Below are 21,414 nucleotides of genomic sequence, written 5' to 3' on the forward strand. Positions count from 1 at the left end.
TACCTCCTAGTGAATTGCCTTTATCTCTCATGGACTCAATTTCTAAAAGTTTTAATAGTTGCATGGCCCCATATGATGTTATCTTCCCATGCCATGACAGAGACGTGTTGGAGTCGCGATTTTTCTTGAGAACATAACATGTGAAGGTTTATTTTAATGTGCTGTCTGAAATGAATCGCTGCGAACGATATTTGCTCAGGAGGAAAAATACAGGGATCCTACAGGGACGTCACATTCTAATTGGTTCTTATCATCCAGCCACGGGCCTCCCAACCGATGGGCTTGCTATTTAAACGGGCCTCTTGGCTTTCAGTTTTACAACATCTTCACTCATAATGGCTATCGGGATTTTAGGTACTCCAAAAAAGTGCATAACCTTTTTGCTACAGTTCTCTGACTGGTTGTCTCTCAATAGAAGACAAGCATCTTCAAATTGTTCCCGGAACAGCACTTTTATCAGACTTGGGCATTGTCCATGGCCACCAGGTGTGTAGCTTATGGCTTTTTTCTTACGAATTTATGGACAGGTAAGTAGGTCAAGGTAAGCGAAGGTGCTCATTTGAAGCGAGGCACGGGCAAGAATAGCCACATCATTCTTGTCCCCCAACCGTCAGATGACCCTAATGACCCGTTTGTGTCTTCGTTGCCAATTTATGGCCCAAATGCTTACGGTGTTCATGCCAGGTTAAACTGGCCAAGGTGGAGAAAAGAAGCCTGCTTTTGGACATTGTAAGATTTCCAAAGTTAGGTTGGGGTATTGTTGTAGTCTGATATTGGTTTTCAGAGCTTTTGCGGCCTCTCTTGATGGCGCATTGTCACCGATGGTGGGACCGGGATACGTTCTGCTTTCAAACCAGTTTGGAGTTAGTGTGGATGAAGTGGCCTCTTCCTTCGGGTCCATCCTACTTGGACTAGGGTGTTTCATGTAAGCATGAATTGTACTTGAAACAATGCTACTATCAAACATATTCTTGACTGTAGGCTTTTCCAAAACACCTTGGCCGCTAAGTATGGCCACCGTATAGTCTATCTTACATCTGTGACGGTGGTTTGTCTCGTTCAGCTGTACACCAGATCCTTCTTCGTTGATCTAAGAATAGATGTTTATCGCTTGCATATGGACGGCAGTCAGCCCCAACATCGCTTCTATCAAAGCGTCTCGGGTGTTCCAAGGATTTGGAATGTCTGCTTTACAAAGGTGCGTAATAGTGCTCTAACCTTACCAGTTGGTCACCAATATTCAATTCTCTATAGCCTCGTTGCATCGACAATCGAGCAAATCTATTTGTGCGTCCGCTTAAGTCAAGAATCCAAACACAATAATTTATGGGCTATACAGTGTTCACGAGCGAGGAAGTCGGACCGTTGTATGGAGTTTTGCCATCTTGTCTGGTATCACGCTGTGTGTAGATCACTTATTTCCGTGAAATCGATTATGACAGAAATCTTTTCCCAGTGGTCCTCTTCTGTACAGTTATGTTATTCAGAACCTATCGTGGCAGATGGGGTTCTGGTTTGTGACTATCCCATTGGGAATGTCCATTTTTCTCGTCTTTTTTTTGGTCCCGGAGGTTAGTCTCCGTTCTTGTGAACCGCACAACGACGTATCTCAAAGTTTTGAAGACTACATATGGACGTGAGAGAAAAATAATATCAGTATCGGAGAAGGATCCAGAAAAACACAGCATTGAAGAAGCTAAGTCCTCTGTGGATGAAGCTGGAGTGTCTCCCCGCCATAACTTCGTTTCTGAATTAAAGATCTGGAATGGCACTTTCAGCAATGTCAGCATTTTCAAGTTATTCTTCAGACCTTTCCCTTTCCTGTTATCCCCTGTGGTCAGTTCATTTTTTTCAAATTGCTTTATTTCTACAAGGCTCAATGACCACTAAGACATGGTTTATCTTTGTTTCTCATGGCATGCAAACTGTGTGGCTCAGTAAGTCATACTATATCCTTTTGCAATTTATACTAATTGTTTATGGGCAGGCCTTATGCCAATATGCTCTTCAACGATTTTCACAATCGAGTATAACTTCAATGCTACTCAAATTGTAAGACACTTTGGAAACAAGACTTAAACATATATTTACATATCTGAAGGGCTTGACGAACCTCGGTGGCATAGTTGGAATAGTGCTGGCAACGTGTATAACTGGCCCCCTGACCGACTGGGGAACGGTCTGGCTTTCTAGGCGCAATAAAGGAGTTTATGAACCTGAGTTCCGCATATTGTTTATGGTCACAATGTTATTTGGTGTATTCGGTTATGCTGGATGGGCAGGTGAGTCCATCATTGCTGTTGCGAACATTCCTCTGATATGAAGTATGACCAGTCGGAACGACACAGAATATGCCCTGGATTGGCGCAGTAGCGTGCATTGCGTGCGTCTTCTCAGCAGACATGTTGCTTTCTATCATTTGTTTACTTTTTTCCAGCATGGCAAATTTCAGCATGACAATATCTGGATCTGCGGCGGTGACCTATCTTCTGGATACCCATAAAGAAAATGCACTCCACATTCTGGCTATGAGTAATTTCGCAAAGAATATGGTCCTTTACGGATTCACATTTTTTGCGAATGGCATGATAGCCAGAAGGGGTGTCAAAGTTTCTCTCCTGATTTTAGCCGCTTGTCAAGCGACCTGCTGGCTCTCCTCAATTCCCATGTATATCTACGGCAAGCGAGTCAGATCATTCGTGTGTTGATTCGACATCTTTCGTTGCATGCTGGCTGATAGTTTGTGCAGATCGCCCGCCATCCTGAAATTTTCATCATTGCTGCAGAAAAAGAAAACTAGTGCTTCTGTATATCATTTATCGTATAGCGATATGAGTATGAATTCAATGCACCATCTCGGGACCGTTCCATATGTCGAAAGGAATACAGAAATGATAACTATTATTGGCCAGTGTGAATTGCTCATTTGCTTCGACCAGTTTCTTTCTGTATTCTTCCGCTTCTTGAGAGGTCATGACACCCTCTACGTTTTCCAGAATTTTTTCAATCACTTCGTGAGGTAGGCGAGTGTCAAGATTGTCATCCAACGCCTTATGCATCCAGGATTTCTGTTGAGGGGCGACATTTGCGGTGGAGACTATTGGTCTGATATCCGGGTCAACCAAATAGAACCAGATTGCCTTCAAATGACCATCTCGAGAGCAATCAACAAGAGAAAACGGTGTTTGTTGATGTTGATAAATGTTGGGGAATACCAGGCTTAGGCCTGGCCGTAAAGGAACTTCCCCAACATACTGGTGACATGAATCTCCATCTCGGATGCCCCAAGTTCTGAGTGTAGCACCTGTGTCACCTGCAGAGAATCCTCTAGGATACGTCACAGCCATGCGAAATTTTAGTAAAGTTTCGGTGATGTTATCCTACATGAATGAATAGGCGAATGTTCTATTCAGACCAACAAGCAGGGAAGACAGGGAACTTACAATCGAAAGACAATGGAAGCCACATGCGACAATTCTCTCGCTTCGCATTCCTTCCACATGCCATACCGAACCTGAGAATGTCGACCGCTGAGGACTCTTCAAGCGGGAACTCTCAGAACAGCAAAATACTAAGTCACGGCCACAAACTCACAAGTTCAATTTCGAGGGCACTGACGATGATTTGTAAAGTTCTGTTTCGTAACTTTACGTTGAACCGTCGTTTCTCAAGCCCACCTGGGTAGCCAGTATGTGGAACATCCGGAAGATTTATTGGCCGATTCATTGTCCATTCACGAAGTGCTCTTTCATAATTCGTCCACCCGTCTTCATCATCAGAGTGCTCTGGAGGTTCAGGCTCGTCCCAGATGGTGTACCGACAGTGTCCGGCTATTCGCTGAACGAGGTGGTTGTTTCTGTGAAGATCTGTCAAGGAATGTTCAAAGAGTGGTATGAAGCGTGCCAAAAGATTTTCCAACAGCCGGTATGTATTACGATGTGTTTGTGGATGAAGGTTGTTGATGTAGGAAATAAATTTTACTGAAGAAGCGTCGGACGAAACAAACACGTCGGAGGGTAGAAATGTGAAGTTGGGAGAGACGGTGTATACATCAGTAGATGGAGGGGGGGATACCGGACGGAGAAACCTTCCATTCAGTTGAGATACCAAGGTTTTGTTGTATATCAAAGGATATAGTCTATGGTCTACAAAGTATCTGGTGATACCGTCGTCGCATAAGCTGACTTCAGATTTCAGCAGCTCAAGCGCTTTGACTAGTTCTGCTGTCTCAGACAGATCTAAGAGATTATCTGATTCCCAGATACGTTCAAAGCAAGATACTTGGCTGAAATTCGAGAATTAATTCTGAGAAAAAGAAAAGTAAGCTTCTGTTGTTTACCACCGGGCATGCTCATCGCGCAGAGCAGCGTATCCTTCGAGTTCATCCAATACGTAATCCACCTGATTTGCGGTAAAGAATGTTGGTCTTCAACTGAAGTTGGTCTTGATTGACGTACCTGTCGTTGGGAAAGCTTTACACTAGACTGTTGTGACGGAGTTTGAACAATCCAGGTCCTTTCAAGAGCAGAAGTAGCCCATTCCTTTCTTGCTTCCTTCTCTGTATATTGAACCCACCATTCATGGGAACGACGGATTTCTGCTGAGAACTGGGACATTGCAAGCTCTGCAAGCTTTTGGATACAAGCCGTATTGCTTTTTTTAAGACCAAAGGATTTGTATATACCCACATTCAGGGCTTACCGTTCTCGGCGTATCTGTCACAACAAAATATCAGTCGAAGAATAGCATCGTTCCTTGATAAGATGTGCGACTTGCCTCCCACTCCACCCAAATAGTGAATACCAAACAGAAAAGGATGTCTATACCCTAAATGCCTATCAGAGAAGAGTTGATTAGACATATTTTGCATATATCTTAGTTGAACTTCAAGGTGAGTGGGTGATGGTATACTCCTTACTGGCTGTTGTCGGAGATAGGGGCTAGGTCACCGTGGACTTTGTTTAGATAATCGACACCTATCTTCCGCGTCCAGCCACAATCTCACAAACTCAGCACTGCCAACGTCAACTTTCATCTGCCATCTTCCAACCCATTGTAGCATCAAAGCAAAATGGTACGCATGTGCCTAATAATTATTGGGTGCTAGTATTCAAGTATGTGCTTAAAGTCGCATTGGGAAGTCCGAATGTCTTCGTCCAAGGGGCTACCTTATTTCTTCAATAACCAAACCAAACAGTCGTCTTGGGACGCGCCGTCAGAGTTATCTCAGCAAGAGATAGACTCTCTACCTGGCGCTAAGGAATATCTCAATGGAAAGGGTGGAGCTGCAGGTGCCCATGCCGGACAAGTGCGTGCTAGCCATTTGCTGGTGAAGCACCGCGGCAGTAGGCGCCCCTCAAGCTGGAAAGAGGTGTTTTCCCTAATTTTATTACAACGGGTTCAAAGGTTGACATTATCATGTAGAGCAACATTACGCGCACAAAGGAGGAGGCGATTGAAATACTACGCGGATATCAAGCCCAGATCAACGGATCGCAGGAGAAGTTTGCTGAGCTCGCTACGCTCCACTCTGATTGCTCATCTCACAGCAATGGAGGGGATCTTGGATGGTTTGGACGAGGGCAAATGCAGAAACCTTTCGAAGATGCTGCTTACGGACTGGAGCCTGGTCAGATCAGCGATATCATTTCGTCTGATAGTGGAGTCCACCTTGTTTTGCGAACCGCTTGAAGACCGAACATACTTGAATGTATAGACGGCATACCAGAAGAAGAATTGTATGTTAGCAAGTTGTACCTCGAATGAAATAAATAGGAACGTCGAACATATCGCTGAGCGAACCTATTGTTGGCGAATAAGATAAGATAAGATCTCGTCATGCTGGCGGATTCTGACAACGAATCATTTCATCCATCGAAACCAATAGAAATACAGAGTTGTTTCTTGGCAGTTTGTCGTAGCTTATTATCCCCGTCGTTCATTTCGTCTAATGTTTCGTTTTGTTTCGTGCAAGTGTTCCATCTCAAGGCATTTGACGTCTCCTGGTATCTGCGTTACATAAGGTTCAATTGAAGCACGATGTCCTGACCAATGGTAGAACCTGTTCGGCAAACCCTCGGACAACTTCCTACAACTTCATTGAATCTTTTTCTGAACTGGCAGCATTCGACAGAGCGGGCCTCATGACCTCATTTACCGAGAAAGTTGTTCAATGCTTTTCTCAGGCTTACAACCATGCGTCCACGCTTACTGGGTGGACGGTAGTGGCAGTAGTAGTTCCGTTTGTCATCCTCGTATATAACCTGCGGACGTCCGTTGGGAGGAGTCATAAGGCCAAAGCCATGGAAGGTTCCTCATTGGAAATACCTGTAGCATCCGTCGCGTCCTCAACAACAGCAGTCCCGATTCCAGGACAAGTGAAGGTGTCCAAGATATTGGTCCATCCAATCAAGGTCAGCTTGCTGTACTATCTTATCCTCTTCTGCTAATATACGTGCCCCGAAGAGCTGTAGAGGTATTTCGGTGCAGACTGCAAAATATACACCGGAGGGCTTAGAGGTGAGCACAGAAGGACATATTGTGTGTATGCGAATCTTGAGCTTTTTGATAGAATGATAGGCTTTGGTGTATCATTGACGCGGTGAAGGTCGTCGTGCTGACAGCGAGAGAAGTACCCAAGGTCAGTCGACTGCAAATAATACATGTGCTGTTGGTCGAAGATTAGGAAAAAATGATTTTAGATGGTACTTATCACGCCTTCCATCGAATCGGACGGTACCCTCAATGTCAAGTTTCCAGAGAACTCTGGTTGTGATGAATTCAGTGTTCCGTTGAATCCATCGGAAGAGACGCTAAAGAGCTGGTCCATGTATGCATTACTATTTTACTCTATGATATTAATATCTGATGGTCACAAAATATACTTGTATAGCCTTCCTAAGGTGACTCTATGGCCAACCCACGATCCAGTAGACGGTTACATATGTGAATCAATTAATGGCCCCAAAGACGGGCCCTCTACGATCCTGTCCAAGTATTTCGAGAAACCTGTTCACCTCATCTATAAAGGGCCTCAACCACGTCCCATAGACCCAACAGCCTCATTTCCTGATCTGAAAGCGACTGCCAAATATCAGGACATGTATCCTTTGCTCGTCTTGTCCGAAGAAAGCACGGTGGCCATTGAAAAGCAGCTTCGCGGCTACGTTGGTACACAAGGAATAGATGAACGTTGGAGGACAGATACAGTGCCGATCCAAAGGTTGTCTCTTAATTTTATGCTTTTTTGCAAGGATCGAATCCCTGACTTTATGAGATCACAGATTCAGACCCAACATCGTTCTTACTGGAGGAGGGCCGTTTGCAGAAGATCATTGGGAACAAATTCAGATCGGCTCCGAGGACGCCCCAATGTTAACACTTGTTTCCAAATGCACAAGATGTTTGGTAAATCAATTGTGATGTTATGTTTTTACCTTTACAATCTAATCATGATTCTTTAGCTGCCAAACGTCAGCCCCGAGACTGGAGAGCGGGACAAAGCCGTCCCGTATAAGGTCATAATGAAGTTTAGAACAGGACTCGACCCTCAGCAAAAAATGAAACCCTGTGTAGGATGCAATGCTGTCCCTAACGGACTAGGGACAGTCAAAGTAGGGGATTGGGTTTATGTCAAGAAGTTGATATAGTGTCCAAGTTGTCTTCACGACCTACATTTTTCCCAGATGTATTCTCAGAATCGTATTACTAGACATATCAAAATCAGCCAAACGTCGAATAGTTGTCTGATTAAATTAAAGGTAATCAAAAACGAGTTACGGGCGTTTGCCACAGGTGTCGTTGACGAGTGCATTGGACTAGGCGGATAGAAGTACGTGTTGTTTAGTCGCAGGCGAGTTTTCATGGCACGATTGGGACTCTGTTCGTTGAACATGACCCCACTAATACGGCTGGTAATTAAGTAATCGAATAATTTCTGTATGATATCCATACTTTGGAATTGGTACACTGTGTTGCCTGGAGAAAATACGGGAGGACCCTTGGAGTAAAATCCGAGGTTATATCGACATATTTGATGGGCGACAAGATCTCAGTTGGAATTTTAGCATCATACATCTTCTCAGTCTTGTATCCATTTTAGCAACAATTACCCACATATATAATTTTTTGAGCCTTTTATAGGTCGGGGATCCATTCGCGAGCAAACGCTCTCTGAATGTCATCCGACTGCCTGTCTAACCAGCAGTCGGTGGCACCACGCGCGGACCGCTCAACATGAATGATATACAGGAGGCAGTCATATCTTGAGCTTGTTTAAAGGCGTTGTTGCTGTACAGGAAAGCACCACAGGATTGAGTACTTGGTCCTTCAAGGTCAAGACGGGATTGAAGAAGAGTTCATAGGTGGGTCAAATGTTTACGCGCTGGTGTCGTCTGTGAACCTTGGGGATTCCAGTTGTATCAGGAAGGTGATTGTAGACGTCAGACCTGCACAATAGTCAGCATGGAGGAGTTCTTATAATGGCGACCAGTTGCACACCAACGTCAAATATCTCCCTTTGGCTGTCCAAGTGAGGATCGCGTGGTAATATGCATGGCACACTTGAAGTAGGTTTTTAGAGCTGAATCAAGGGCGCAGTCGAGCTGGAGGTGGCGGGCAGGCGGGACTATGACGCCGGGCCGAATGTTATCGATTGGTGAGAGGCACAGATGGTCAGGCACAGCAGCTCCGCATCAAGAAGCTGGCGCAGATCTCAGATCCTTAGTTTTGGTTAGCCTTGACCTCCTTAGAAGTCGTAAAGGTTTCGAGTAATCGCCCCTGCTAAAGTATCGCGTTGAGGGCTCTACATAGGCCTGAAAGTATTGGGTATGTTAAAATGTTTGTAGTTACAGAAAGAAACCGGTGAATAAAGACTGATATCAGGGGAAATTAGAGGCGAGTCACGTGAATGGGTACTCTGCGTTGAGATCCCATTGGCATTTGATCCAACTCAATCCACCTTTACCGTCCACACCCTCCTCCTCGTCCTCCCAATCCGCCCCGTGTTCGGGTGATCCTCCAGGCGGCCATCCCACAGACTGCCCACACGATGGCAAGGTCGAAATGGATATCCTTTGGTGCCCAGCAGTCTCTGGACCGCGCAGCAGCCAAAGCTGCTGCAGTTACTACCGCTTTACCACTGACATCTTCAGCGGATGCGAAGAAGTTTGGCCTGGAGAATGTGGGTTTCTGTTTCCTCATTCAAAAAGTCCCTTGTAGCTTATCGTCCAAATATATATCAGTTCGGCAACACTTGGTGAGCCCTAGCCAATATTTACTTCGTAAGATGGATACTGACGTATGAACAGCTATGCGAATTCAGTTTTGCAAGCACTATATTTCTGCACTCCATTTCGTGACCTCCTTCTGCAAGATTTTGAAGCCTTGCAGACCCAGGATAGTTCTGTGGCGACACCCCCGGGGACCAGTAAGCCTCCGTCTACATCATTCGCTCCCGTTCGACGGAAGCCCGAGCGCAAGGCTTCGACCTCCGGCCACATAGCCGACCCTTCTGGATCGACATCCCAACAAGTCTCTGCCTATCCTATACCCTCTTCATCTCCTACTCTCTTCTCTGCACTACAGTCACTCTTTCTCAACATTTCCACGAACCCTGGCGACAAGGGCACAGTGTCGCCACGCGCCTTTATCGACAAGTTGAAGGAACTTAATGATATCTTCCGCTCAACTATGCATCAGGACGCGCATGAATTTCTGAATTATCTGCTTAATAAGATCGTTGAGGAGATAGAGCAGGAGAAGAAACAGACGCAGGCGACCGCAAACGGGGATGATTGTGAGTATTCTATTTGTTGGAGTTCTTTGTAGCTCATTCGCTTTTCATCAGTATCAAATTCCGTTGTAACACTAGGTTCGCGGACACCTCCTACCGTTTTAACCGCCGCTAGTTCTAGTTCCGGAACTCATCCCCAAGACGCCACCCTCGTTCACAAGCTCTTTGAAGGCATTCTTACGAGCGAAACACGCTGTCTGACCTGCGAAACTGTGCGTGGAACGTTGAAACAATATTTAACGAAAACTGAGGTTGAAATGAAATAGGTATCATCTCGGGACGAATCATTTCTTGACTTGTCCATCGATATCGAGCAGAATTCTAGTGTTACCGCATGCCTCCGACAATTCAGCGCAAGTGAGATGCTATGCCAAAGGAACAAATTCTTTTGCGATTCATGTTGCGACCTGCAAGAAGCAGAGAAAAGGTGTTTATCTACCCGTTAACTGTGTTTAACAAACTTTTGACATCTTTACAAGGATGAAAATCAAGAAACTACCCAATGTACTGGCACTGCATTTAAAGCGCTTCAAATACCAAGAAGATGTTGGAAAATACATTAAGCTTGCTTACCGAGTTGCTTTCCCCTTTGAACTTCGATTATTTAACACTGTAGACGATATCGACGACGCCGACCGATTGTATAATTTGTTTGCTATTGTAGTTCATATCGGAAAGTGAGTCTGACTGTTTTGTTTGTCATTTACGGATGCTGATACATATCTCTTTCTAAAGTGGACCTCATCACGGACATTATATTTCTATAATCAAAACCGCAGGAACCTGGCTCGTCTTTGATGACGACAATGTATATTCAATACCAGAAGGTGATATCCCAAAGTACTTTGGGGACTCCAACTCAGGTTCTGCGTATGTACTTTATTATCAAGCGGAGGATATTGATTTGGCTGGCCTTGGACTCCGCACACCTGAAACAACACTTCCACTAGAGGTACCCGCAATTCCATTGTCGCAGTCGCAAGAATCACCTACTCAGTATCGTCGATCACCTCCTCTACCCCCTGGCCTCAGCACAGTACCCATTTCCGACGGAGATGCCGACGCCGTGCAATCACCCCCTCCAATTCCACCACCTATGCCGATCCCACCCACTCCATCAGCTCCCCCGCCGGAAAAACCTTCATTGACGCCAGTCGTCATTTCGGACCCTCCATCAACCGATTCTTCTTCACTACCAGGGTCCTTACCCCCTGTGACCACATCACCTATGGCTTCCACTGGATTTGGCAACAAACTACTCAACTCAATCCGTCGGGCGCCGTCTATATCTACCTCACGTGGGACAATCGGGAGCGCGACCAGCTCACCTGTACATCCTGGCGAGACACGCCGCTCCGCCGCTGACAAGTCTCCAGGGCCATCGACTTCGACTTTGTCGTTTGTAACGCCTCTAGATATCTCAACACATGAGTTACCCCCACCTTTTCCACCTAATGTGCTTAATCAATCTCAATCTCCTATGGATACTACACCAATAATTATACCTCAAGTTAATGAACCGAAAGTGGAGCAGCAAAAAGTGAAGGAAAGGGAGAAAGATAACGAGAAGGAGAAGGACAAAGAAAAAGAGAGAGAGAAACAAAAACCACCCCGCAAGTGGTTCAGACGACAAAGCGTCAAGACGGTGGATAAGTCGGGGGTGGATAACTCTCCAATGCCTGACGTCCCGTCAACTCCTGTACATCCTCAAGAAAATTCCCATTCAAATTGGTTAAAACACCCTTCATCTTCTGTTAACCCCTCTTCTCCCCGGCCACAACGACAGCCGTCTGAAAACGGAAGTTCTACGGTATATTCAGAGACTTCGACACTTTACCCCAACTCGTCAAAACTTGCACCAACGCTTGTTCCATTAAGAAGACAAGATCGAATGAATGGCCATGACGAATTTCACCCGCCTGCGTCAACTTCATCCTCTCCAAGCTCAAATTCGTTTTTGAGCCAATTACAACCATCTGTCACGGGTCATACTACACGGCCGTCAACATCATCTACCACCACATCAGGACCGCAGGAATACTCATCTTCACCTGTGCGTAAGCTGCCTGTTACTCCATCTGATCGGCCACGGGCCAGCGTCGAGCGAAAACGAAGCCTTGATCTCAATGCACTCTCTACGGCTGGTCCGGGTTCGATTTCTGCAACATTTACTCCCTCTCAGACTGCACAATACAAAGACCGACCAGCGGTGCCACCACCTAGATTCAACTCGCATCGCGCTAATGCGAGCAACGGCAATATCTTCGTCGCCGAACCAGAGAGTTTCGTGAAAGGCAAGTTCCGTTCCACGGAGTTTGAGGGCGGTTCTGCAAGCCCGACCGGACCTGGGTTCAAGCCAGCAACGCAGAAATCGCTGCCGCCCGTGTCGCTGGCTTCCGCCGTGGGCGCTAATAACAGCATGAGTAGTACCAACTCGGCTAGTTCGAATTTCAAACGTACGACGCGCAAGCTGAGTCTAACGGCGCCTATGCTCGGGTTTGGGAAGCGGGATAAAGACAAGGAGAAGGAACGAGAAAAGGAGAGGTTGCGCGAGAGGGACAGGGCGTCGCCGAACGGAATGAACAGAGTTTGATCTCTATTACTACTATTATTATTGTACACTTGGAAGGATGGAATCAAAATCTGAAAATGTATTTGTTGGAATACGAGAGCAGTTATCACATTGAAAACATACAACAAAACAATTGAAAGCTATAAGACACATTACAGTACAGAAAGCGAGGGTAGAGATTGTCCGGATAATTAAACTGTTCAATAATGAGAGTCAAGTTACAGTATGCTGTAGCGCAAAAACGATATAAAGTCGAGTGACTGGAGGATGCTTGGCGATGGGGGAGGAGGGAGTGACATGACTTGGTCGGCCTGCTTGGGCGGCTCCAATGTATCATCTTCAATGACTTTGAGTTCCCATTTATGAGCAAGGCGAAGGTGAGGCTCGACAACTGGGGCAATATCCAGCAGCCTGATAAAATCTTCGTTCTCCGCAGCGACGCAGATCTTGCCGCTGGTCTCGTCCCAAGCCGAGGCGACAAGACCTCCCCCGCGGTTAATATCATGCCCGACATCTTCAGAAAACATGATGTCGTCCAACGCCCGCGAGTTCTCTGCTGGGACTTCAGTGATCGGATACGTTATATTAGCCAAAGGGTTAGGATTTATCCTCCCCAGACGTTTTTCCGGCCACTGGAACCGGCGCATGCGCTTGAGGAACTTGGCCTCTGAGATATCATCGTTGATCTCAAGAAAGAGCGTGCGGAACGCACCGGGCAGCGCGCGTTCGTGGAACTTGTCGTTGGCATGGTGGTGCGAGGTAGAGTCCGTCTCCGAGTAGCGCCAGCCGTGCGCGGTGCGCTGCGCCCTGATCCACCAGTACGCGCAGCCTTTCGGGTTCGCGGACGGCGCGAAGACCCAGATGGTGGGCGGGCCTGCGTCGCGCAGGATGACGTCCGGATGCTCCTCGTTGGCTTTGCCGAACTCGGCGTCGGAGATGACGAATTCGCCGTCTAGCTGCCATGTGTCTTGGCGCTCCCATTGTTCGATGGGGTCCAGGATGTGGACGCCTTCGTCGGAGGGCATGTCGTATATTTCGAACAGGATGATGACTTGAGCATCTGGATTGGGCGCGGGGTTGGTGCAGAGGGTGCGGATGACCAGGAGACCTTTTTGGCATGGAAGATAGCGAACGGCGCGGATGCGATGGGGCTGAGAGTACATTTGAGCGATTTGGATTAAAAGGAAAACATGAATTTTGGAGGATACTCACGATGCCTACAAAGGCGGGGTGTTCCTTGCAGATGATGGAGACACGAAAGAGGCCGTTGATGTTGACGATTTGAATAGTTGTAGATCCTACGTCGTCTTCTACGAAGATGACTGAAGGGGTATCGTTGATGTTCTGAAGCGAGGGCGAGTGAATTTCCGAGGTCGATCTCCACCGCAATGCATCGATGAAAGGACGGTCGAGACGCCTTGTGATTCCCAAGTAGGAGAACCGCTTGGTTATGGGGTCGAGATCTGGGTGAATCAGCTTTTCGACTGGCTCCAATGGCATGTGGATGCAGAATGCTTCATAAGTCAGAGGATGGGGTACTGGATATCGATTTCGTGGATTAAAATCGTTAATGTTTTCCATGAAACTAGAAGAACGGTCAGAAAGGATGAATACTTTGAAATGGAAAGGCTTACTTTGCAGGCACCCCGCCTCTGAACCTTCGTCGTGTATAATATATCATGATGCCCGGGACAGACTTGTAATCCATATACTTGGCTTGAAGATCATAGGCTTTATAATAAGTCGGGAAACGGGCAATAAGCCTGGAACCATGCATGACATCCAAAGCGTACACATTAATAAAGAACCGGTAATTGCAACGATCCTTAATCGATGCGACGAGGAACTTGCCGCCCGGGAGCAGCTTGAGGTCGACGACCTTGCTCTGGCTGGTCAAAATGCGCTCGCTGCGTATTTTGGGAAAGTTGCCCCGCCACGCGCGCTCCATTGCGCAGGCGGTGACTACTACAGTCTCGATTTCGTATTTCTCGACGTTGGCTACGTAGTCGAATGTTGGGCGGAGGTGCGGGGTAGGAATCCGGATGCGTTTCAGGAATCGTTTCCAGATGACTGGTTGGTGAGTGATAATGTAGAACCATTTGTTGACCTGTACATCGATATCAGCTAGGTCCGAAAAAAAGCAAGTTTAAAAGGCACAGACTTGTCGGATCCTGATGATATCCTCGACGAGAAAGTACGGAAATAGGAGGTCAACCCAGATATCAGCCGTCTTGAACGCCTTTCTCTCCTCTTGAGCATAGATGCTGTAGCGCCAAAGTGTCTTTGTGATACTAGGATGCGCGGTGCTCGCCAAAGTATCTTCGTCGGGCATGGCGAATAAAGTGAAAAGTGGACAAAAATCCAGCACAAGTCGGATTTTTATTTACTCATCTCATTCCTTGTTACGATAAAGGGAATGTTGTTTCCAGAGAAGGTTGCACAGAGACGCCTTGTATTTTTGAACACAAGGTTTTACAACTGTCACCGGTCGCGTTGGTACAAATTGACGTAGATTCCATCCTTGGTGATAATACAAGAAGCAAGTTCAGAGGATTTGAGGCTGGAGGTGGTCAGAGACCAAGGTCAACGACCAGCGATCATGGTATGTAATTACGTAATATCTGTTCAGACTTTATTTTACCTGGTAAAGTTTGTCATGGCTGAACGCGAGTCATTGTAATATCGACGCCATTTGCTCTCAAGCGGTCTACTCTGACCGCCTGGTCATGGTTTATCACCTGGCCAGTATAATCGAGGATAAAATTGAACGGAGGACTATATAATTCGCCCGGGGCGAGTCGGTCTACGCCCGCCTGCCAGCGGTACTCGAGCGCGCGGATGGCCGCCTCGAGATCGTCCACGCTGCACGCGAGACAGCGGAGCCGCGGGAGCACAGCACCAGCTGCTATAGCTCCCAGCACGTCCCGCGGGACGAGGTTGTCCGCGCCGATGAGGAGCGCGGTGAGCGTCGGCAGCGCGTGTGCGATCTCTGCGACGGTGTGCGGCGGGAGCGGGATGTTGTCGATCTGGAGGACCTCGAGGGTGTGGCATGCGCGCGTGAGGAGGGCGAGCAGCTCGTCTTGTGGATGTGGGCGTTGCGTGCGGATGGAGTTGGATATGGTGAGTTCTTTGATGTTGGGTGTGTAGAGCGGCTCGAGGAAGGAGCCGAGGAGCGGGCCTTGGGTGGTGAAGATTAGGCTGAGCTTTTGCAGGGATATGAGGCGGATGCGGGCTTTGGATATATCAAAGTCGGATGGGTCGTTTCGGGTGTCGACGCTCAGCAGACATTCGACGAGGCTGCGGCACAGACGCAGGAGGGCGTGGATTTTGGGGATGCTGATGGGGGTATCGTGGCAGTAGAGGTGTGTGAGCTGCTTCCACGGGAAAAAAGCATCGTCCACTTGGAGCTGGTAGCGAAAGTTGGACAGACCGAGCTTTGTCAAGAGGGGAGAGTTGGCAGGAAAGAGTTTACGGAGTGAAGGGCCTCGAGTGCTTGAAGAATTATCACATTCTAGATGTATTGATTTAAGGCAGGGGAATGAGAGCTGGGGCGCGATAGATAAGAAAGTGTAAATGGTCGACTCGGACAATCGCAAGTGTAGTCTCCAGAAGCGCGACGCATAGGGTATTACGAGACTGCGGAGGATGTTTTCCATGATTGTTTGGTGGTCATCAGGAAAGTCGGGCCCCGACCAACGAGATATCTGTAACGACAGAGGCTTGAGGGAACCACAGCGGGCAAAAAACATTTTGGCAAGCAAGACTGTGCGTCGTGGATCGAGGCCCTTTTCATAGCGAAAGACAACGTCTGCCCAGAGGTCTGGAGTGTCGAGTGCAACTGTTCGCCATCTGGAACAGGTCTGACAGAGGACAAGAGGGGTAGATGTACGACTAGGGGGAGGAAGATCTGTCGGAAAACAGCTGTATGCAAGGATGAATATGTAGGACAAAAGCTCTGTAGGGAGAGATTTGTGGGGTGCGATGGCAATGTCGCAAGCAGCAATGAGGGAGACAAGCTTGCGGCGGGTTTGGCGCTTGGAATGTTCTGATAGGATATTATTGTCTTGCAATGAAAGTTGAGCGAGGGCTAATTCAGCATCTAGGAGAGCAAGGTCGTCGAGAGCAGATTTGCGCTGGCGGTGAAGGGTTGCGCGGACATCGTCTGAAAAGAGGTTGTTTGTTGCGAGGTCGAGAAGATGGAAATCAAGAGACAACATAGGGCAGATTGATGTATATACAAACTGGCTACTGGGGTACAGAAATGAGGAGAGCAAAGACTAGATAATGTACAGACGACAGAGAAGAGCAAGAGGTGATACTACAAACGGGGCATATAATCAAGAAGGAATAAATGGTATATTAGACCAAGGTCTCTCCAACGGTGAAATGGACATGATCACCCTCGCCGAGAGTGAGACGAACGGGGAGACGGGGGTCGATCCTGACGGGAGCGCTGGAGCCTACGAAAAAGTCGCCGCGAGAAAAGTTGCGGATGGCGGCAGTCTCCTCCTCAGTGAGGGCGCGAGGGCGCTTGTTTGGGCGGAAAGTCGAGGTAGAAGCGCCGGTAAAAGAGCCGTTGTAGTCGTAGTACTGCTGGTGGGAGAGATTTGGGGTGCCCTGGAGAGTAGCGTACATGGGGGGCGGAGCGAACTGGACATTTTGGGCAGGGGCTGGATCAGAGGATGATGAGAGAGAGCAGCAGAAAAGAGACACACGACGCGAAACAAACCCGATGCGGAATGGTGGCCCTGCTGCTCCTGTGCGTCTGGATCCGGATATGCGCAAGAGTTGCCTAGCCCGCGCTTGAGACAGCTCTGGGGGGGAATGAGGACAAGAGGGAGGAAAAAGAGAAGAAACGGACCTGGCAGGGGAGAACCTCGCTGCAGCGAGTCTTGCCAGTGTGACAGGCGATGCAGGCCCTGCGGACAGAGGGGGCCTTGGCTGTGGGGGACAGTGAGCAGGGCAGAGAGGAAGAGAGAAAAAAGAAATACGCTTTCGGGGAGGCTCGGGGGGAGTGCCTTCCTGTTGTTGTTGCTGCAGTTGCTGCTGCAGTTGCTGTGTGTCGATCGCGGACGGGGCCTCTTGCGCCGGTTCGTCTGGGGGGATGGCCGACATCTGGACGAGACGGAGGGGCGTTTGCGGGCAACCACCGTTCTTCCCCGCTGCAATCCTAACTCTCTGTCACGTCACTCCGGCTACTCTCTCCCCGACTGCCGGTCAACCTCTCTTAATCTCTCTGCCCCATCTCTCTCTCTACCACAAAGCCATGTCCCACTCGCCTCTCCAGCCTCCAGTTCCCTTTGCCGACTTTGAGTTCACATTTGACCCGTCTCTCTCAAATCTCTTTCCCAATCCCCCGCCCCTCCCCTCCTCGGCCGACCTCTTCTCCCCCGCAGAGACAACTGATCTTCTCGGCTTCCTCGACAACTTTAACGACTTTGCATGGGACTTGGGTCCAACGGATCTTCAGCATGACCACCACGCACCCTACTCCAACCCACATCTAAACACCGTCCCAGAACCATCCCCTTCTGCCAGGCCAAAACCCACCAGCCGCACCTCTTCGTCCCGCGGCACCCATAACCACGACGAAGAGCCCAGCACCCCCACATTTGCCGCAAGTGCTGATCCTCCAGCAGCCAGAGCAGCCGCTGCCCGCACAAAACCACTCCTCTCCACTCCCCAGAAGCGGCTCAACCACATCATGTCCGAGCAGAAACGACGCAATGCCATTCGCGACGGTTACGCCCAGCTCATCGCCCTCATGGCTCCAGCTGGCTCAGCCCCTGGAATCGGCATGCCTACAAGGGGAAGACCCAAGGGTTCCGGAAGCAGAGGAAAAGGTCAGACCAAGGGAAAGAGCGGCGTCTTGTTTCGCGCCGTCGAGTATTGTCGTTGGCTTGAAGAGGGCCGCGATTCGCTGCACCAAGAAGTCATCAGAGTTGAAGCGGCCGCCGGGATTCGACACCCATCATGATCACCATTTCTTTTTCTTTTTTATTCCCCCTCCAGGATATATACCACCTATGTAATAAATATCAAAAGTACTCCATACCATGTATCTCTAAACTCTTTATAAAAACGCGTATTTTTACTTGGACGCGTCGTAACGTTATATATTACCATCACCTGACGCGCATACATTCACATGCCTCCTGCTTCATTACCACCACCACCCAAGCCATGGCCCATACCAAACTTCCAGCTCCGTATCGACGACCTTGACCATGAAGGCGTCGACATTTTCTTGGCCGCTGTCAACCCCAAACAAGCCATGCACGCAGCCGTCATGACCAGCTTCCAATTCCTCTACACCCAGCGCACCGTGCCCCGGACGTGCGCATCCCCTTCTGTTATATGGCCCTCATTTATTAATTCCACGCTAGCGTTCGCCAGATAAACCTCGTGCTTCGCCCGATGGATGGCGTCGCCTACACTTTTGGCTCACAAACCCTCAAGGAGATCCATTTTTCCTTGGATTACATCAAACGCACCGCCAACAGAGCCCGCGATGAGATCATGGGTGTCCTCGTTCACGAGGTCGTCCACTGCTTTCAATACAACGCCTTTGATACTTGCCCGAGCGGTCTGATCGAAGGCATTGCAGGTATGTTCTTTCCATCTTTTCTGATTCCATAGTCCTTACACTTTTTTCTAGACTTTGTGCGTCTCCATGCAGGTCTTTCCCCGCCCCATTGGAAGCGCACCGGTGGCGATAGATGGGACATGGGGTATGAAAAGACTGCGTATTTTCTAGACTGGATTGAGAACCGCTATGGAGAGGGAACCATACGCGAGCTCAATGCCGCAATGAAAGATACCCAATACCACCGCCGCATCTTTAAAGAGCTCACAGGCAGGCCTGTGCGCAAGCTCTGGGCTATGTATTGCAAGAGTCTCGAAGAGTCGTCCGACGCAGAGACGACCGAGGGCTTCCTTCTCCTCCATCACGAATACGAGTCTTGAATAACATGGGAATCTATGTGAAATAACTTGCTTTTCGCGGTGAATGTCGTTAAGCGAATAAAGTCACGACATGTCATGACAAGATTATCGATGTAAATGATGGGAATATCTGACAATGCCTCCTCTAACCCCCGCGACGACCATCGATCCACCCAAGCCCTTGCTCAAGTTCCGCATAGACGACCTTTCTCACAAAGGCGTGAGCATTTTTCTCAACGCTGTTGATCCGGGACAGGTCCTCTCCCAGGCTTTGGCGGCTAGCTTCAGATGGCTCTATACGCCTGAAACGGCGCTTCCAGAGTACGGAATCCTCCTCTTGCATTTGTGCGACGATCTGACGCGTAATAGTGTAAAAGAAGTCACGTTGGTGCTGTGCACATCGGGTACAATCGCAAGGACATCATTTACAGTCAAGGATGGAGGAGTGTACATTGAATCTCTGCTTTCCCTCTCGTATATCGTGCATAGCGAGGACCGCGTCGAGGATGAGATAACGGGCCTGTTGATTCATGAAATCGCACATTGTTTGCTGCGTCTGCACTCAAAGAGTAAATGTCCCTCGGGAGTCCTGGTGGGCATAGCTGGTGAGCTTGGGACCTGTAGTCATACTCTTCGCTAAACCGTAATAGACTATGTGAGATTGAGAGAATATTACGGGCCGCCGCATTGGACCCAGAACACGAAAGGGTCATGGAACGATGGTTTTGACAAGACAGCCTACTTTCTCGACTGGATAGAAAAGAAGCGCTGTGAAGGAACCGTTCGCAAGCTCGTTGCCGCCCTCAAAGCAGAGTACAGCGACGACCTATTTGCACAGATCACGGGCGTCTCTGTGTCTGATCTCTGGAAGCAATACGTCGAACACGTGGAATCGAATCATCAGGACGAGGTTCATGCTGAGGAAGAGCAGGAGTCTGCTAATCCGTTGGCGGCGTGGCCTATGCCGAAGTTGAACATCCGAGTCGAGGATCTGGATCATGAAGGAGTGGACATCTTTTTCGGCGCCGTCAAGCCCAAGGAGGCATTAAAGACGTCTGTCCTCGCGAGCTTCAACCAGCTGTACACGCTAAGCAATGTGCCTACCAAGTATGTTGATCATCTTTCTGGGCACAACCACCGACTCATCACTTTGTCTCTTAGCGTTAAAGAAATTCTTCTCGTGCTTCGTGATATGGGTGGAGTGGCATATACGATTGGCAGCGCTTCGCACAAGGAGATCCACTTTTCTTTGAACTATATTAAAGCTACCAAGCACCGTGCCAGCGAGGAAATTCTAGGTGTGCTCGTACACGAAGTCGTGCACTGCTACCAGTACAACGCACGCGGGACATGTCCCGGAGGGCTAATCGAAGGAATCGCCGGTAAAGCATCATTTTCCTTTCCCTCATAAAATCGCGCTTACGTTCGGCCGAATGCCAGACTTTGTCCGGCTGCACGAATCGCTCGGTCCACCGCACTGGCGAAGATCGACAGGCGGCAATTGGGACGACGGATACGATACTACAGCGTATTTCCTCGACTGGATCGAACAGTCCTTTGGAAAAGGCACGATACAGAAGCTCAACTACCGCATGAAACGCGCTCGGTACGATCATGGCTTGTTCAAAGAACTTACTGGACGCGAGATCGATGAGCTGTGGGCTAATTATGTGTCGTCTTTGGCTGGCGGCGACGATGCGAAAGACCGGTGATCGTGGTTAGGATACAATGTACTTTGGAAAAAAAGAAAAAGGGTGTTTTTTCTTTTCGTACTGGAAAAATAGAACTGCTAAGTAAGGGCATTTTTTGCAATCCCTTTCACCTTTCACGCACGCTGGCAAGCTCGGATCTCGGAGCGTTCTTTCCAGGGATACTGTTTCCCTAGAACACACTGCACACACACACACGCCGTAATTCTGGAATACGGCCCCATGCACATGTCCTAAAGGGATCTATAGTTCAGCCTAATCGAACGTCTTTGCAATCCCTTTACGAGACCGTGACGAGTTTCCGGGCATTTTAAGCCCCGTCGAAAAGGAGTCTATATACCCAGACTTGGGTATAACGGTATCTGGCTGGCAAGGAGAGCTTTGGACAGTACCTT

The 21,414-nt window shown here is 48.4% G+C and overlaps 10 protein-coding genes across 10 annotated transcripts; 6 read left to right on the forward strand and 4 right to left on the reverse strand.

The window, feature by feature from the left end:
• Positions 1–1,804: 1,804 nt before the first annotated feature.
• Positions 1,805–4,616, reverse strand: JR316_0000466 (uncharacterized protein; the record flags this gene model as incomplete). Its single annotated transcript, XM_047886281.1, has 8 exons — positions 1,805–1,821; positions 1,877–1,886; positions 2,853–3,105; positions 3,256–3,380; positions 3,444–3,539; positions 3,595–4,285; positions 4,340–4,401; positions 4,458–4,616. The coding sequence occupies 8 exons, from the start codon at positions 4,614–4,616 to the stop codon at positions 1,805–1,807; spliced, it is 1,413 nt and encodes a 470-aa protein (XP_047754027.1).
• Positions 4,617–5,146: 530 nt separating this feature from the next.
• Positions 5,147–5,691, forward strand: JR316_0000467 (Peptidyl-prolyl cis-trans isomerase pin1; the record flags this gene model as incomplete). Its single annotated transcript, XM_047886282.1, has 2 exons — positions 5,147–5,308; positions 5,425–5,691. The coding sequence occupies 2 exons, from the start codon at positions 5,147–5,149 to the stop codon at positions 5,689–5,691; spliced, it is 429 nt and encodes a 142-aa protein (XP_047754028.1).
• Positions 5,692–6,701: 1,010 nt separating this feature from the next.
• Positions 6,702–7,649, forward strand: JR316_0000468 (Mitochondrial amidoxime-reducing component 1; the record flags this gene model as incomplete). Its single annotated transcript, XM_047886283.1, has 4 exons — positions 6,702–6,829; positions 6,893–7,222; positions 7,284–7,407; positions 7,464–7,649. The coding sequence occupies 4 exons, from the start codon at positions 6,702–6,704 to the stop codon at positions 7,647–7,649; spliced, it is 768 nt and encodes a 255-aa protein (XP_047754029.1).
• Positions 7,650–9,049: 1,400 nt separating this feature from the next.
• JR316_0000469 (Ubiquitin carboxyl-terminal hydrolase 4) lies at positions 9,050–12,386 on the forward strand (the record flags this gene model as incomplete). The annotated part of the gene is made up of 7 exons (XM_047886284.1): positions 9,050–9,181; positions 9,243–9,256; positions 9,309–9,796; positions 9,872–10,005; positions 10,060–10,220; positions 10,273–10,470; positions 10,529–12,386. 7 exons carry the CDS (start codon positions 9,050–9,052, stop codon positions 12,384–12,386), a joined length of 2,985 nt encoding a protein of 994 aa, XP_047754030.1.
• A 197-nt stretch (positions 12,387–12,583) lies between these two features.
• JR316_0000470 (uncharacterized protein) lies at positions 12,584–14,697 on the reverse strand (the record flags this gene model as incomplete). Its single annotated transcript, XM_047886285.1, has 4 exons — positions 12,584–13,516; positions 13,578–13,950; positions 14,000–14,472; positions 14,527–14,697. The coding sequence occupies 4 exons, from the start codon at positions 14,695–14,697 to the stop codon at positions 12,584–12,586; spliced, it is 1,950 nt and encodes a 649-aa protein (XP_047754031.1).
• Positions 14,698–15,019: 322 nt separating this feature from the next.
• Positions 15,020–16,582, reverse strand: JR316_0000471 (uncharacterized protein; the record flags this gene model as incomplete). The annotated part of the gene is made up of 1 exon (XM_047886286.1): positions 15,020–16,582. One exon carries the CDS (start codon positions 16,580–16,582, stop codon positions 15,020–15,022), a length of 1,563 nt encoding a protein of 520 aa, XP_047754032.1.
• A 142-nt stretch (positions 16,583–16,724) lies between these two features.
• Positions 16,725–17,480, reverse strand: JR316_0000472 (uncharacterized protein; the record flags this gene model as incomplete). The annotated part of the gene is made up of 3 exons (XM_047886287.1): positions 16,725–17,035; positions 17,095–17,177; positions 17,227–17,480. The coding sequence occupies 3 exons, from the start codon at positions 17,478–17,480 to the stop codon at positions 16,725–16,727; spliced, it is 648 nt and encodes a 215-aa protein (XP_047754033.1).
• A 151-nt stretch (positions 17,481–17,631) lies between these two features.
• JR316_0000473 (uncharacterized protein) lies at positions 17,632–18,342 on the forward strand (the record flags this gene model as incomplete). The annotated part of the gene is made up of 1 exon (XM_047886288.1): positions 17,632–18,342. The coding sequence occupies one exon, from the start codon at positions 17,632–17,634 to the stop codon at positions 18,340–18,342; it is 711 nt and encodes a 236-aa protein (XP_047754034.1).
• A 171-nt stretch (positions 18,343–18,513) lies between these two features.
• Positions 18,514–19,331, forward strand: JR316_0000474 (uncharacterized protein; the record flags this gene model as incomplete). The annotated part of the gene is made up of 3 exons (XM_047886289.1): positions 18,514–18,701; positions 18,752–18,972; positions 19,024–19,331. 3 exons carry the CDS (start codon positions 18,514–18,516, stop codon positions 19,329–19,331), a joined length of 717 nt encoding a protein of 238 aa, XP_047754035.1.
• A 115-nt stretch (positions 19,332–19,446) lies between these two features.
• On the forward strand, positions 19,447–21,022 carry JR316_0000475 (uncharacterized protein; the record flags this gene model as incomplete). Its single annotated transcript, XM_047886290.1, has 4 exons — positions 19,447–19,915; positions 19,961–20,417; positions 20,472–20,692; positions 20,751–21,022. 4 exons carry the CDS (start codon positions 19,447–19,449, stop codon positions 21,020–21,022), a joined length of 1,419 nt encoding a protein of 472 aa, XP_047754036.1.
• Positions 21,023–21,414: the final 392 nt, after the last annotated feature.

This window comes from Psilocybe cubensis, chromosome 1 (assembly GCF_017499595.1).
Source record: "Psilocybe cubensis strain MGC-MH-2018 chromosome 1, whole genome shotgun sequence".
In the NCBI taxonomy this organism is placed as follows: domain Eukaryota; kingdom Fungi; phylum Basidiomycota; class Agaricomycetes; order Agaricales; family Agrocybaceae; genus Psilocybe; species Psilocybe cubensis.